Consider the following 16,718-nt stretch of genomic DNA (forward strand, 5'->3'; position numbering starts at 1 on the left):
GAAGAGGAAAAGCACATTGTTAAAATGACGGCATGGACTCATTGGGCCGAAGGGCCTGTTTCCCGTGCTGTGGTGTTCTTTGTTCTTTGGAAGGGCAAGGGCAGCAGATGCATGGGAACACCATGGCAAGTACCCCCCTCCGAAACCAGACGCCATCCTGACTTAGAACTATATCACCATTCCTTTACAGTTGATAGATCAAAGTCCGGGGACTGCTGACCTAATAGCACTGGGTGTACCTGCACCTCGGACTGCAGCATTCAAGAAGACAGCTCATCACTCCGTTCTCAAGGGCAGTTAGGGATGGAGAACAAATACTGGCCTAGCGAGCAATGCCCCACATCCCATGAATTTTTTTTACGTCTTACAAAGGAATGTCAGTGTTTTCCATTGTTGTAATAAGTTCATCATATGAATGATTTTTTTTTAAGCATAGAACTATCCAACTTGGGAACTCTCCTTAAAAAGTATATAGACAACTTTTGCAGCTTAATCCTGAATTAAAATGCTTTGAATTTACAATTGGTGTATAATGTTTTTCTTTTAGCTAAATGATGTATTACTGTACACTACGCCGGTACAATCTGGAATGTACAAGCTTAACAACATGCTTTCTCTAGCAGGTATGAAGGTAAGTGATTCCTTTTCCCCTTATCATTCTTTGTTGTTCAGGTATAATAAGTACTGTAGCTACAATAAGTTTTTTTTTTACAAAATTTGCTTTTGCACAACTATAAAGATGTATGATTGAGAAACTGATGGAATAAACTAGATGATTTATTTATTCTCTGTGTAGACTTCAAGTATTTGGAGAGCTCAACATTATGACTCCATTGAGAAATAAACTGATTCTATTACAACAAATAAAGTCACTCGAGTATTGCTGGAAACAAGACATTGGAATAGAGTTCACCTGAAAGGTTTTCATTAGGACAGGGATAAAAATGCCATGTTTCAAAGGAAGCAACAATTTATACTGCATGAGCAAAGGGGGCTGCATGGTACTCAGTTAAAATGTTTACAGCACAGAAGGAGGCTATTTGGCCCATTATGTCCAAGCTAGTCAACAAAGATCTGACTATACTTTTCCCATGTTCCAATTTAGTCCGTAGCCCTGGGAGTTATGGCAACCCAATGAATATCTGAATACTTAAATGTTACTAGGTTTTCTGACTCGATTGTACTTTCAGTCAATGAGTTCAAGACTTCCACCACCCTCTGAGTGAAATTGTTTCTCCTCAACTCCGCTCCTATGCTTCTAGCCCCTCTACTAATCAAAAAAGTGCTTCCTTTTCCACTCTACGAATGCCCCTCAATCTTTAGAGGTGTATTATACACCTCTATCAGGTTCCCTCTCGAGCTTTGCTGCTTCAAGTAGCCCCAGCCTTAGGTCAGACCCTCCAGTCCAGGCAGCAAATGGGTGAATATCCTTTCACCCTTTCCAATGCAATCACGTCCTTCCTATAATGTTGTGACCAGAACTGCACACTATACTCCAGTTGTGACCTAACCAACATTTTACATGATTCCAGCATGACCTGCCTGCTCTAGTAGTCTGTTCCTCAGCTAATAAGGGCGAGTCTTATCCCATATGCCTCCTTAAGCATGTTATTTGATTTATTACTATCAGATATATTAACATAGTGAAAAGTATTGTTTCTTGCACACTATACAGGCAAAACATACTGTTCATAGAGAAGGAAATGAGAGAGTGCCGAATGTACTGTTAAAGTCATAGCTAGGGTGTAGGAAAAGATCAACTTAATGCAAGACAAGTCCATTCAAAAGTCTGACAACAGTAGGGAAGAAGCTGTTCTGGAGTCGGTTGGTATATGACCTCAGACTTTGCATCTTTTTCCCAAAAGAAGAAGGTAGAAGAGAGAATATCCGGGGTGCATGGGGTCCTTAATTATGCTGGCTGCTTTGCCAAGGCAGTGGGAAGTGTAAATGCATGGGAGGCTGGTTTGCGTGATGGATTGGGCTATATTCACGACCTTTTGAAGTTTCTAATAGTTTGTATCTACCTGTCCTGCCACCTTCGGGGAACTGTGGATATTCACTCCAAGTCCCATCTGATCTTCAATACTTTCTAGGGTCCTACCATTCATTACAAGGTAAAACAATCCTTTACCTTGTTAGCATTACCTCATGCTTTTCCATGTCGAATTTCATTTGCCACTATTCTGCCAACTTGACCAGTCTATTGATATCCTCCTGCATACTATGGCTATCCTTCTGTCTACCACCTGATCAGTTTTTGTGCCATCCACAAACTACTTGACCTTACTGCTTACATTTATTTGATTTTGATTTGATTTATTATTGTCACATGTATAAGTACACAGTGAAAAGTATTGTTTCTTGTGTGCAATACAGACAAATCATACCATTCGTAGGGAAGGAAATGAGAGGGTGCAGAATGTAGTGTTACAGTCATAGCTAGGGTATAGACGCAATATGAGATTGGTTCATTCAAAAGCCTGATGACAGCAGGAAACAAGCTGTTCTTCAGCCAGGTGATATGTGACCTCAGACTTTTGTACCTTTTTACCCCGACGGAAGAAGGTGGAAGAGAGTATGTCCGGAGTGTGTGAAGTCCTTAATTATGTTGGCTGCTTTTCCAAGAGAGCAAGACGTTTGATCAGAGTCAGTGGTTGGAAGGTTAGTTTGTGTGATGGGTTGGGCTTCTTTCACAATCCTTTGTAGTTTTTTGCAGTCTTGGACAGAGCAGGAGCCATACCAAGCTGTGATACAGCCAGAAAGGGTGCTTTCTATGATGCATCTGTAAAAATTGGTGAGAGTCACAGTGGACGTGCCAAATTTCCTTAGTCTTCTAAAAAAGTAGAGGAGTTGGAAAGCAGGGAAAATGGGTGTCCTGTTAGCTAGAAATGTGAATGAAGTTGCATGTGTATTAAATTATTTATTCCAGGCAACCTTTTGGATAAATTGGTTTGATTATGCAATAATCTTATCAGCCGACCTAATTTTCTGCATGCGAACACAGAAGTCTTCACACAGTTCTTGAGTGATCAGGTATTACTGCACCATACTCACTCAAAATCTTCACTCGTAAGAATAAATTCAAGCATCAGATATTGTTTAAAGCTGCAACCAATCCACTTTCAATACCATTGCCTGTTGTCTAGTGTTTTGATAAGCTGCGAATCAGTATTCAACAGTTAGGAATAATTTCATGAATAACTATAAAATATTATCCTTATTAAACATTATTTTTCACAATGAAAATGTGATTTTTTTCTTAACCAATTGATTTATGTAATGCGCTGTTTATCTTCAAGGTCAGTAAGCCATCTCAAGAAGCTTATCAAAATGAACTGAACATAGAAAGTGTGGAACGGTCATTCATTCTTTCAGCAAGGTAATATCTCATCAGCCAGATTAGAGGCAATAAATATAGCCGCACCAACGTTACATCAAGATTTGCATTATTAGTTTATTTGGAAGAGACGATTACTTAAATGGAAATAAAATGCATGAAAAATAAGAGATCTGGTCGTCCAAATGGATAAGAAAATGGAACTATTGCAACAATGCTCAGAAAGCTGAATAAAGTAAATTAGATGGGAACTATTAAAAGATCAATTTTGATCTGAAATAATGAAGTGATTCTGCCATTTTATAAATCATTGGTGCGACCATACTAAAAAGGTTGTGTTCTGTTCTGGTCAGCCAAGTATGAAAAAGAAATTTCAGTTTTTGGAAGGATGTAGAATGATTGAGGAAATGGGTGGATTGAATTAACTATTGAATTAAGACTAATTATGTAACTGTGGCATATTCTCACTGGGAAGGTCACAGTTCAATGGATATAATTGCTGATAATCAGATTTTAAAGGGACTGGCTAACATAGACTATGATGAGCTGTTTCACCTTATCCAAAACAGTAGAATCGTAGACACACAAGTGGTCAATCAATGGAACAGATTCTCACTGTAGGCACTAGAAGCAGATTCTCAAAGATTTCAGCATTGAGGTTCTCCGCATCTCATGCAAGGGTCTTTTCTAGACTATTGATAAAGATATATTGTTATGATTAGTCAACAGCTTCTGTATCTTACCAGAATGCAACTGGCAGATTAGCAGAAGGCAAATTAGATGGACAATGGTTTCTTTTCATCCAGCTGTTCTGATTGGCTCCTATGTACTCAAATGCATAATAATACTGTGAAGCATTTAGTCTGATAATATTATTGGATAAAAGCAGCTGTGAGGTTACAACTGCAATAGGTTTTGGAGGCTGGGGGATAAGAGCATGTGTTTTGTTGGGAGATAGACTGTTGCTCATTAACTTTATAGTTTATCTCAGCAGCTGCTGCTTGATTGTTCCAACTTTTGCTGGGAGAGCATCCTGAAAATTATGTTTCTGATATATATTTTTAAGTGATTTTGCACTTAAAAATGATCCAACTCCTGTGACAAGCCCGTCTAATATCAACAATTGATCAAAACTTATCTTTCTCTCAATTTCCCTATTCTGTCACAAGTTCAATATAGATGAAGGTGGCCTGTCACCTATCCAAAGAAGGTGCTCCCAATTACAACTTCCAACTGTATTTTTAAAATTAGATTCAGGGTTTTGCCTCCATTACAAAACCCAGAAGTTACTTCCATTTATTTATTCTGGACCTAAGTTATAAATTTGCTGTCTGCTGAATTAACTATTTTATCATTAACTACAGCCAGAGATTAGCTTTTAGTTTGGATTTGTTTGTAACATTTACTATGTTAAATTCTGCAACAAGGTCAATTTCTTGGTCACCAGCTTTCAAAGCTGAAAACCTTAAATTTCCCCAATATTTCCCCATAACCAATGGTCTGAGTGGGATTGCCTAAAAGTTAGAAGGTTAAAGAATCTGAAGAATTTTAATGCCTCTTTGTGCCTTGAAGGTCAAGAATGAATACAGTCTGACCAGAGAATTTGTGGTTTTGGCACAGCATGAAGTTCATTGACTTGGCAATATTGCTCAGCAATCTATTTTCTTCACTTTGGAATTTTGCAACAATATGAAATGTAAGGGCACTAAAAATCTTTGGTCACTTTCAATGTCACCCCTCGCGATTTCTAAATCGTCCATGTAAATATGCTGCCTAATTTTCTTCCTAAGATGCAGCACTGTTAGCTGAGTCATTAATCATTTATATATCTTATCCAATTTATTTTGTCGACCTTTTGGCAACTACTAAATCAAGGCCATTAATCCAAATTAGAATAGTGGGCAATTCAATACTGATCTCTTTGGCGTTGCACTCAGTTCTTTCACTTCCAGCATCACATTCCTCACTAATATTTGCTGCTGATTCTTCTTTCAATTTCTTATTTATCTTAAATTTCTGCTGCTGCCCCTGCATCTACTTTCTTAAATTATTTCTTTTTGTCTTGTTTTGTGTCTCTCTTTGTATGTTTGTGTGGGTTTGTGTGTGTGAACTCTTCTTTATCTCTTCTCTGTATTAAGGGATTTTTTCATATCATTGCTCCTGAAATAGGATATATGATGTGTGTTACAAAGCGGAGGTGGATCCCCCCTCTTGACAACTAATACCATGCCACTCAAACAGAATTATCTTGCCTCATAATCTGTAAAAGTGAGTGTGAAGTGGTACAATCTGTGCTTCAGAAACTTGTAGTGGTTAAATTTAAATTAACTCCATGACACTGTTTAAAGTCAACGAGTAAAAATTCATTTATCTAACTAACAGTGAACAGGTTAACTAAACTATTAACAAAGTCAATAAAACACAATTCTAATGCATGCTGTTTAGATAAATACAATTCGTATTTATTAAAAGAAAATAGAATTCTAATCACTCTCTGAATTACAACCAGATTTGGCGTCTTATGGAATATTCTGGGCTTTCTCTGTTGATTCTTCTGTCTGGAACTTCTGTCGTCTTTGGTACCTTCACTACCAAGATGCAGCTTTCCCTAAGACGTGCATGAGGCTGTTACTCTGGCAGATGGCAGTTGTTCTCTGCTTATTGTCCCACTGCCCTCTTTTATACCTGTGGTAACATATCAACATCCCCCACAAACAGTCTCAGGTTGCCAAAACCATTAAATTTAAATCTAATAGGTTGCTGATATCAAAGTGCCTGATTTAAACTGGTTAAATTCAAAAGCCTTTTCTGATTCAAATTGATTGGCTAAATTCAAAAGCTTGTTTGTTGGCTTGGCAACACTACTGCCTGGCTTTCAATACAAATGTTTCAGCCTGGGATCCCATATGCATGCACTTTTAACTTAATGGTAGGGCGTTGGGGAGAGTTACAGAATAAGGAGATCTAGAGGTAACCTTTTGTGATTCGTGCACTAGGGCACCCCATGCAGCTTAGATCTCGACACGTTCATAGGTCCTTGGAAGTGGAGTCACAGGTGGACAGAGTGGTGAAGAAGGCATTCAGCATGCTTGGTTTCATTGGTCAGAACATTGGATACAGGAGTTGGGATGTTTTGTTGAAGTTGTACAAGACATTGATAAGGCCACACTTGGAATACTGGTCACCCTATTATAGAATGGATATTATTAAACTTGAAAGAGTGCAAAAGAGATTTATTAGGATGCTACCGGGACGTGATGGTTTGAGTTGTAAGGAGAGGCAAGATAGACTGGGACTTTTTTCTTTAGAGCGTAGGAGGCTAGGGTGATCTTATAAAGGTCTGTAAAATAATGAGGGACATAGATCAGTTAGACAGTCAATATCTTTTCCCAAAGGTAGGGGAGTCGAGGGCATAGGTATAAGATGAGAGGGGAGAGACACAGAAGAGTCATAAGAACATAAGAAATAGGAGCAGAAGTAGGCCATCTAGCCCTTCAAGCCTGCCCCGCCATTCAATAAGATCATGGCTGATCTGTCACTGCTCAGTTCCACTTTCCCGCTTTCTCCCCATAACCCTCAATCCCCTCTCTTATCAAAAACCCATCAACCCGTGTCTTAAAAATATTTAGCGAGGCAGCCTCCACCACTTCAACGGGCAGAGAATTCCAGAGATTCACCACCCTTTGAGTGAAGAAGTTCCTCCTCAACTCCGTTCTAAACCGCCCCCCTTTTATCTTGAGGCTGTGCCCCCCAGTCCTACTGTCTTTTTTGAGCGTGAAGAGTCTCTCCACCTCTATCCTATCCATCCCATTCATCATCTTATACGTCTCAATGAGATCTCCCCTCATTCTTCTAAACTCTAACGAGTACAAGCCCAGTTTATTCAGCCTCTCCTCATAGCTCAACCCCCTCAACTCCGGTATCAGCCTAGTAAACCTCCTCTGCACTCCCTCCAAGGCCAAAATATCATTGCGCAGGTGCGGCGTCCAAAACTGCACACAGTACTCCAGCTGCGGCCTCACCAATGCCCTATACAGCTGCAGCAAGACCTCCCTACTTTTATATTCAATCCCCCTCGCTATGAAGGCCAGCATCCCATTCGCCTAGGGATAATTTTTTCACAGAGGGCAGTGAGTGTCTGAAACAAGCTGCCAGAGCTTGTAATAGAGGTGGGTCCAATTTTGTAATCTAAAAAGCATTTAGACAGTTACATGAGTAAAATGGGTATAGTATAGAGGGATATGAGCTAAATGCCGGCAACTGGGACTAGTTTAGTGGTTTTAAAAAAAGGGCAGCATGAACAAATTGGGTCGAAGGGCCTGTTTCCATGCTATAAACCTCTATGACTTTATGGCAAAAGGATTATAATGTGGGAAAATATAATGGTCTCCATTGTGGAAGGAAGAATAACAAAGAAGCATATTATCTAAGTTATGAGAGAGTGTAGAGATCTAAGTTGCACAGGGTGTCCTAGTGCACGAATCACAAAGGGTTACTATGCAGGTACAGCAAGTAATCAGGAAACCTAATGGAATGTTATTTATTGCAAGGTAAATTGATTATAAACATAGAGAGGTTATGTTTCAGTTGTACAGAGCATTGTTGAGGTGACATTGGAATGATCACTAAAGGAAGGATGTAAGTGCTTTGGAAGCAATTTGGAAACTGTTTAATAGACTAATACCTGGCATGGACAGCTTATATTATGCAGAAAGGTTGAACAGACTAGGCTCGTATCCAGTGGAGCTTAGAGTAAGAAGTGATTGATTAAAACACGTAAGATTCTGAGGGGTCTTGATAAGTTGGTTGTGGAAAGGATGTTTTGTCTTGTGGGAGAATCTAGAACTAGGGGTCACTGTTTAAAAGTAAGCGCTCATCCATATAAGGTAGAGATGAGAATTTTTTTTTCTGAGCATCATCAGTGTTTGGAATTCTCTTTCTTAAAAGCTGGTGGAAGCAGAGTGAATATTCTTAAGGCAGAGGTAGATAGGTTGTTGATAAGCAAGCCAGGGAAAGGCTTTCTGGGGTAGGCAGGAATGCGGAGTTAAGTGAGGTCAGCCATGAAGTTCTTGAATTACAGAGCAGGCCCAATGGACTGAGTAGCCTACTCCTAATTTGTATATTCGTAGGTTCTGTATGGTTGTTGTTTTACCTCTCACTTACGAGGAATTTCCAAATTATTGTCCTTAGCCCTTTGTTATTACTGTTCTTTCTATGTTTGCATAAAAATGTGTAAGAACGACCTGTGATGACTCTTGTGCTCATTACTCGCTATTCCCTGCCCTCCACTTTCCTTCCTATTTGTGGCCCTTATCAGGAAATTCACTTGTAGAGTTATGGACACAAACTCAACTCTTGTGCTATTTGCAATAATGAAGAAAGCACCAATAGGTACTGAAAATTGTTAAAAAATCAACCTCAGAGTTACATACTGCTTTATAAATACTGTATCTTCCTCCACGTAGCAATTTTGGACCACAACAACCTCTTTTAGAAGAAAGTCTTGCATTAATATCACACCTTTTGTGATCGTATATTATCTCAAAGTGCTTTACTGCCATCAAATACTTTAAGGTATTGATTTAGGAATACATGTTGGCCAGAACACTGGGAGAACTCTGCGATCCCTCTTGAGCTTGAGGCTTGGGATCTCTAGCAGCCGGCTGAGAGGCAGAAGAGGCCTTGATTTGATGTCTCATGCATAAGATAGCACTTTTTGAGAGTGCAACACTTCCTCAGAACTGCACAAATACTATCAGCTTAGATTTTGTGCTTAAATCTCTGAATTTCTTTTGCAGAGAAGAGTGTGTTGCTAACTGGACCTCAGCTGACAATGATTTGTCTTTACCTTCTGCCATCAAGATTATACAGTAGCGAAAGAAGCATTGCATCAGTTCATCCTCCCGCGTACAGCTTTCCTAGAACCTGTTTAGCACTGCAGTTACCCTCTTTTCAATACCAAACATAGCACTATCATTACGGGACGCTCAAGTCCAGTAATTTCACTGAAGCTCCACAGCACAAATGGTATTTGAGCTGCTGACACAACGGAACACAAACTCATAATATTATTATGTTTGCTTCTGTGCCTTGTGGGAAGTTGTGATGATGATTATGGGGTGAAGACATTTTAGAGATCCGGAGTTTACAGCAAAACTGATGCCTAACCTGGCAATTGTATGTTTGGGTAACCTTAATTCATTTAGCCAGCCTATCTTGTCAGCAGGAGATAGTTGTTGCTGAACTCTATTTCCTTTCAAAGCATGCAGATAAGGTGCTGGCAAACTTGGCTGCTGCAAAATTCTTTCATAATGTGTATGGGAATAATGATTAAAAGTCAATTACTACCTGTCACTTGATAATACAGAACTTGAATGTTGCTGAAAAGAGAGACATGTTGCCAAAGCTTTTGTCTTCCACTCATAGTAAGAATACCAAATTTCAAATGGTCACAATTTATGCCGTAAAAAGTCTGACAACACCAGGTTTAAGTCCAACCAATTTATTTGATAGTACATTCACTAGCTTTCGGGTTAGCCCCTTCGTCAGGTGAATGGAGAGTTCTGGCCTCAGACAGAGCATATAAAGCACAGACAGTTTACAGATTACTGATTAGAATGCGAATCTTTACACCTAACCTGCTGTTCAAGTCTTAAAGTGGCTGACAATGTGAGTGGAAGGAGCACTGATCACAGGTTAAAGAGATGTGTATTGTCTCCAGACAGTACAGTAAGTGAGGTTTTGCAAACCCAGGCAAGTCACAGGGGTTACAGATAGTGCGACATGAACCCAAGATCCTTGTTGAGACCGTCCTCATGTGTGCGGAACTTGGCTATCAGCCTCTGTTCAGCGACTCTGCGCTGTCGTGTGTCGTGAAGGCCGCCTCAGAGAATGCTTACCTGAAGGTCAGACGCTGAATGCCCGTGACCACAAGTGTTCCCCAACAGGAAGGGAACAGTCTTGCCTGGTGATTGTCGAGCGATGTTCATTCATCCGTTGTCGTAGCGTCTGCATGGTCTCCCCAATGTACCATGCTTCGGGACATCCTTGCAACGTATCAGGTAGGCAACGTTGGCCGAGTTGCAAGAGTATTTACCATGTACCTGGTGGATGGTATTCTCACGTGTGATGATGTCATCCGTGTCGATGATCCGGCATGTCCTGCAGAGGTTGCTGTGGCAGGGTTGTGTGGTATTGTGGTCACTGTTCTCCTGAAGGCTGGGAAGTTTGCTGCGAACAATGGTCTGTATGAGGTTGAGTGGTTGTCTGAAAGCAAGAAGTGGGGGTGTGGGGATGGCCCTTGCGAGATGTTCATCTTCATCAATGATATGTTGAAGACTCCGGAGAAGATGTCGTAGCTTCTCCACTCCGGGGAAGTACTGGACGACGAAGGGTACTCTGTCCACCGTGTCCCGTGTTTGTCTTCTGAGGAGATCGGTGCGGTTTTTTGCTGTGGCGCATCGGAATTTTCGATCTATCAGTCGAGCGCCATATCCTGTTCTTATGAGGGCATCTTTCAGCGTCTGGAGGTGTCTGTCACGATCTTCCTCATCTGAGCAAATCCTGTGTATACGGAGGGCTTGCCCATAGGGGATGGCTTCTTTAACATGTTTAGGGTGGAGCATTGTGAGATTGTCTGTGGGCTTGCGGTACAGTGAGGTGCTGAGGTGACCGTCCTTGACGGAGATGCATGTGTCCAAGAATGCAACTGATTCTGGGGAATAGTCCATGGTGAGTCTGATGGTGGGATGGAACTTGTTGATGTCCTCATATAGTTGTTTCAGTGATTGTTCTCCATGAGGCCAAAGGAAGAAAATGTCATTGACAAGTTCCATCCCACCTTCAGACTCACCATGGACTATTCCCCAGAATCCGTTGCATTCTTGGACACGTGCATCTCCGTCAAGGACGGTCACCTCAGCACCTCACTGTACCGCAAGCCCACAGACAATCTCACAATGCTCCACTTCTCCAGCTTCCACCCTAAACATGTTAAAGAAGCCATCCCCTATGGGCAAGCCCTCCGTATACACAGGATTTGCTCAGATGAGGAAGATCGTGACAGACACCTCCAGACGCTGAAAGATGCCCTCATAAGAACAGGATATGGCGCTCGACTCATAGATTGAAAATTCCGATGCGCCACAGCAAAAAACCACACCGATCTCCTCAGAAGACAAACACGGGACACGGTGGACAGAGTACCCTTCGTCGTCCAGTACTTCCCCGGAGCGGAGAAGCTACGACATCTTCTCCGGAGTCTTCAACATATCATTGATGAAGATGAACATCTCGCAAGGGCCATCCCCACACCCCCACTTCTTGCTTTCAGACAACCACTCAACCTCATACAGACCATTGTTCGCAGCAAACTTCCCAGCCTTCAGGAGAACAGTGACCACAATACCACACAACCCTGCCACAGCAATCTCTGCAGGACATGCTGGATCATTGACATGGATACCATCATCACACGTGAGAATACCATCCACCAGGTACATGGTAAATACTCTTGCAACTCGGCCAACGTTGTCTACCTGATACGTTGCAAGAAAGGATGTCCCAAAGCATGGTACATTGGGGAGACCATGCAGACGATACGACAACGGATGAATGAACATCGCTCGACAATCACCAGGCAAGACTGTTCCCTTCCTGTTGGGGAACACTTCAGTGGTCACGGGCATTCAGCCTCTGACCTTCGGGTAAGCATTCTCCGAGGCGGCCTTCACGACACACGACAGCACAGAGTCGCTGAGAAGAGACTGATAGCCAAGTTCCACACGCATGAGGACAGTCTCAACAAGGATCTTGGGTTCATGTCGCACTATCTGTAACCCCCGTGATTTGCATGGGTTTGCAAAACCTCACTTACTGTACTGTCTGGAGACAATACACATCTCTTTAACCTGTGATCAGTGCTCCTTCCACTCACATTGTCAGCCACTTTAAGACTTGAACAGCAGGTTAGGTGTGAAGATTCGCATTCTAATCAGTAATCTGTAAGCTGTCTGTGCTTTATATGCTCTGTCTGAGGCTAGAACTCTCCATTCACCTGACAACGGGGCTAACCTGAAAGCTAGTGAATGTACTATCAAATAAATTGGTTGGACTTAAACCTGGTGTTGTCAGACTTTTTACTGTGTTTACCCCAGTCCAATGCCGGCACATCCACATCTCAATTTATGCTACAGAAGAAAAGGTACAGATTTGGTTTGCAAGTTGAGTCCGACTTGGGTGTCACCGTGGAGAAAGCAACGAGGAGTTAGAGGTTCCCCAAGGACCTGGGTAATTCAACAAAAAGGCACAAGGTTTGAAAATATTCTTTCATTTGCAGAAAGCATGCCCCTGTGTATGAATGTATGCTTCATAGAATCAAAGAAACCCTACAGTGCAGAAAGAGGCTGCCTGGCCCATCAAGTCTGCACTGACCGCAATCCCACCCGGGCCCTATCCCCATATCCCTACACATTTACCCGCTAATCCCACTAACCTACACATCTCGGGACACGAAGGGACAATTTTAGCATGGTCAGTCAACCTACCTGCACATCTTTGGACTGTGGGAGGAAACTAGAGCATGCGGAGGAAACCCACACAGACACAAGGAGTGTGTGCAAACTCCACACAGTGACCCAAGCCGGGAATCGACCCCAGGTCCCTGGAGCTGTGAAGCACCAGTGCTAATCACTATGCTACTTTGCCTCCCAGAACCACTGTGCTACTATGCCTCGCAGGCTTGCTTAACCTGCTCAAATATTTCGGATGCTTTCCTTTTCAGGGAAATTTGAGGTAGGCCAGCCGCTTTACAGATCTGAAAGTTGCAACTTTTACGCATTTGTGAGTTTACATGATAAACAGTGAATAATGATCCAATCAGGATAGCTTTTGAACAACTGGTTAAGGAAGCTGCTACTGTGAAATGGTGACGTTTATAGTATTTTCTACTAACCAGGGCTGCCATTGGTCCAAAGCAATGTTCCACCTGTCACATAATTGAGCAGTATTATACATGAATTTCAGTGCCACTGCAATGCCAGGTATATAGGCCTTGCAATCGCTGGGTCAAAATCCTGGAATTCCCTCCCTAATGGCATTGTGGGTCAATCCACAGAACATGCCCACGTCCCACAAATGAATAAAAAAAATTGCTGCTTTCTCCATGCAACACTTTGGCCGATAAGCCTTGACTTGCCAATGAGTATTCTTTTCCCCTGTTGTATAAATTGTTATGATCGGAATATGGCGTTCTTGCATTTGTCCTGATGAGTGAGAGATGAAAAACTTTGGCAACATGTCTTTTTTCAGCAATGTTATTATTCCATACTAGATCATTTAATGCATTAATGAAACATCCAGCTTTTTTTTTATTAAGGGTGTTGAGTTTATTTTTATTTTTGCCCTTTTCTCTGAGTGGGAAATTCAGCTTATTTTTTCAGCTTCCATGAATAATGTTACGAACAGAGCATGAGGAGAAGCAATGTTCTGATAATCTTACTGCTTTTCACCTGAAGATAAACATGCATTTTTGACTGTCCAGCCACTAAAAATCGCCTGAATGTTTGCTTACAATTTTTCCCTTTGTTCTTGCTTCGTCTGTTGTTGCACTTGTTTACCTCCATAGTCAGCTTGGGAATAAAATTCTCATTTTGGACTGAGTAGCAAGCTGGATGACTGTGGTGAATTGTTGTGGTTTTGGCTTTAAGTCTATATATTTAACATTGAATGCAACTTATGAATGTGCCTGGTAAAAGCAATAATAACTCCACTCTAACCTTAAATGTTCAAAGTATGTTGAAATATTGGCCCAAGTTGTCTCTAAATAGTCTGTATGCTAGTGGATTGATATGTTTCCTGCATCCTTCACAAGACAATTTTTTTTAATGCAGTCCTTTACAACTATCTTTGTAGCTTCTGACATCAGGATGTCTGCAGTGCAGTGATATTTCACTGTAGGAAACAAGGATTCAATTGTTTTCATTACAGATTTTTAGTGACATGATTGACATTAAGCTATTACATGTCTAGAAGTGAAAGTAGCACAAACAGTCAAAAAGGGAAGCCTTGTGGCAGTTCTTTTCATTGGAAATGTTCACTCTTTTATAGCAGAATATTTATATTAAACTGCCACTTAATTTATTAAGTGCATTGAATGGGGTCTCTCTGTAGGTTACGTTACTCCAGTAATGTAACTGATGGAGAAAATCCCTGCAGGTCTGAAACAGCATATTAAACAACTAGCATGTGGATTCCTAGGCCTAGAAAATTCTAGGGCAGTTGCTGGGCTGCCTTGAAATTGAGCCCCCTACTGGCTCAGAAAGATGAGAGGACAATCTTGGTACTGATATCAATGGAATAGTCAAGTAGAAAAACCCTCTATATTTACAGTTGTTTTCGCTACTTTTAGTAGTTAAATGTTAAATGCTAGCTTTGTACATTTTCATTTTCTTAAAAAAAGTAATGACTTTTGAGGAAAAAGTACTGCCCTTTATAGTTTGAATATTCTCTGCAGCAATAATTCATTCTACCTGATTCATGTATTACAATTTTAGTAATGGCGCTGACTGTGCATATATAAATCCATTGGACAGAAGTAATTAAGGAGTATCTATAAGGCACAAGTCAGGAGTGTGATGGAATACTCCCCACTTTTCTTGTTGAGTGCAGCTCCTTTAACACTCACGAAGCTCAACATCATCTGGGACAAACTTGCCCGCTTGATTAGCAGCCCAATCGTCGCCACAAACATCCACTTGATGCACAGTGGCAGCAGTGTGTGCCATCGACAAGATGCACTTCGGCAATCCATCAAGGCTCATTTGATGCAATGGTTAGCACTGTTGTCTCTCAGTGCCAGGGACCTGGGTTCAGTTCCAGCCTTGGGTATCTGTTTGTGTGAGGTTTGCACATTCCCCCATGTCTGCGTGGGTTTGCTCCAGGTGCTCTAGTTTCCTCCAGTACTCCAAAAGTATGCAGGTTAGGTTGATTGGCCATGCTAAATTGACCTTTCATGTCAGGTGGATTAGCAGAGTAAAGACATGGGGATAAGGCCTGGGTGGGATTGTTGTTGATGCAGGCTAAATGGGCCAAATGTCTTCCTTCTGCACTGTAGTGATTCTATGATTCCAAGCACACAACTTCTACCACCCAGAAGGACAAGAGCAGCAGATGCATATGGGGAACACCACCATTTGCAAGTTCCCCTTTAAGACAGGTACCATTCCTAATTATAAATATATCATCATTCCTTTACTGTGGCTGGGTCAAAATCATGGAACTCCCTCCCAGACAGCACTCCGCATGTACTTGCACCTCATGGGATGTAGTGATTCAAGAAGGTGTGCATCACCACCTTCTCGAGGACAATTAAGGATGAACAATAAAAAATGTTGACCCGCCAACGATGCCCACCTCCCAAGAAGGAATTAATGAAAATTATATATCCGAATGAGCAATCTTCATTTAGAATAACTCAGTAAACCAGGATTGGGTTACTTCACAATTCAAATTCAGTCTGTATTTAGAGAAGTAGGGGTGGAACTTTTTCTGCCCCATCATCCAATGGGAGCTGATGAAATCCATCAAATAAAGCATTGGAGTTTAGAAAAATAAAACCTGCAGGAAGGTATCAGACGATTAGGTTGAAACAAAAGCAGAAAATGCTGGTAACACATGAGGTTAGTTTTTAATTTTAGGTTATCTTAATCCTATCTGTGATTTTTATCAGTTCTGTTTAAAACGTCTTACCTTTATCTGTACTAATTCCAAACTTTGGCTCTTTTCAATATACAGTTCAGCAGCAGAAAGAGATGAATGGTTAGAAGCCATTTCCAAGGCTATTGAAGACTATACAAAAAAAAGGATAACATTCACTGCAAGCAAAAGTCTTGAGGTATAGTGGAATTAAAACCTCTTGTTTGAAATCTATTTCAGGGAACGTATAAAACAATGCAACAAAATTGCTTACTTTGTCCCTGGTTTATTTTGCCATTGTTGCTTTATAGAATTTTTTCCTTTTAAAACAGGTAGGAAATTTACCATAGTATCCCTACAAGAAGGCCATTAGGCCCATCAAGTCTAAACCGACTCTCCAAAAGAGACTCATAACCCATTTAGCATGGCCAATCCACCTAACCTACACATCTCTGGACTGTGGGAGGAAACCTGACCCCCACAGACATTGGGAGAATATGCAAACTCCACACAGTCGCCCAAGACAGGAATCAAACCCAGGTCCCTGGCCCTCTAAAGCAGCAGTGCTTGCTGCCCTGAAACCAGAGGCTGTGCATTTATTAGGCCAAGATTTTGGCAAGATGGCTGTCAAAACTGATAAAACGGAGTTCTTAGTACAATAATATTTTGATTAAAAAGTTGTTGTGAA

The 16,718-nt window shown here is 41.2% G+C and overlaps 1 protein-coding gene across 1 annotated transcript in view; it reads left to right on the plus strand.

The window, feature by feature from the left end:
- fgd6 (FYVE, RhoGEF and PH domain containing 6) overlaps positions 1-16,718 on the plus strand; it is a 135,154-nt gene that overhangs the window by 84,964 nt on the left and 33,472 nt on the right. Inside the window, exons 13-15 of the mRNA XM_080207140.1 lie at positions 548-631; positions 3,300-3,379; positions 16,130-16,229. Coding sequence (XP_080063266.1) covers positions 548-631; positions 3,300-3,379; positions 16,130-16,229 — 264 coding nt within the window. The remainder of the gene's footprint in view (positions 1-547; positions 632-3,299; positions 3,380-16,129; positions 16,230-16,718) is intronic.

This window comes from Carcharhinus amblyrhynchos, chromosome 19 (genome assembly GCF_965287045.1).
Source record: "Carcharhinus amblyrhynchos chromosome 19, sCarAmb.v2.hapA, whole genome shotgun sequence".
Lineage (NCBI taxonomy): Eukaryota > Metazoa > Chordata > Chondrichthyes > Carcharhiniformes > Carcharhinidae > Carcharhinus > Carcharhinus amblyrhynchos.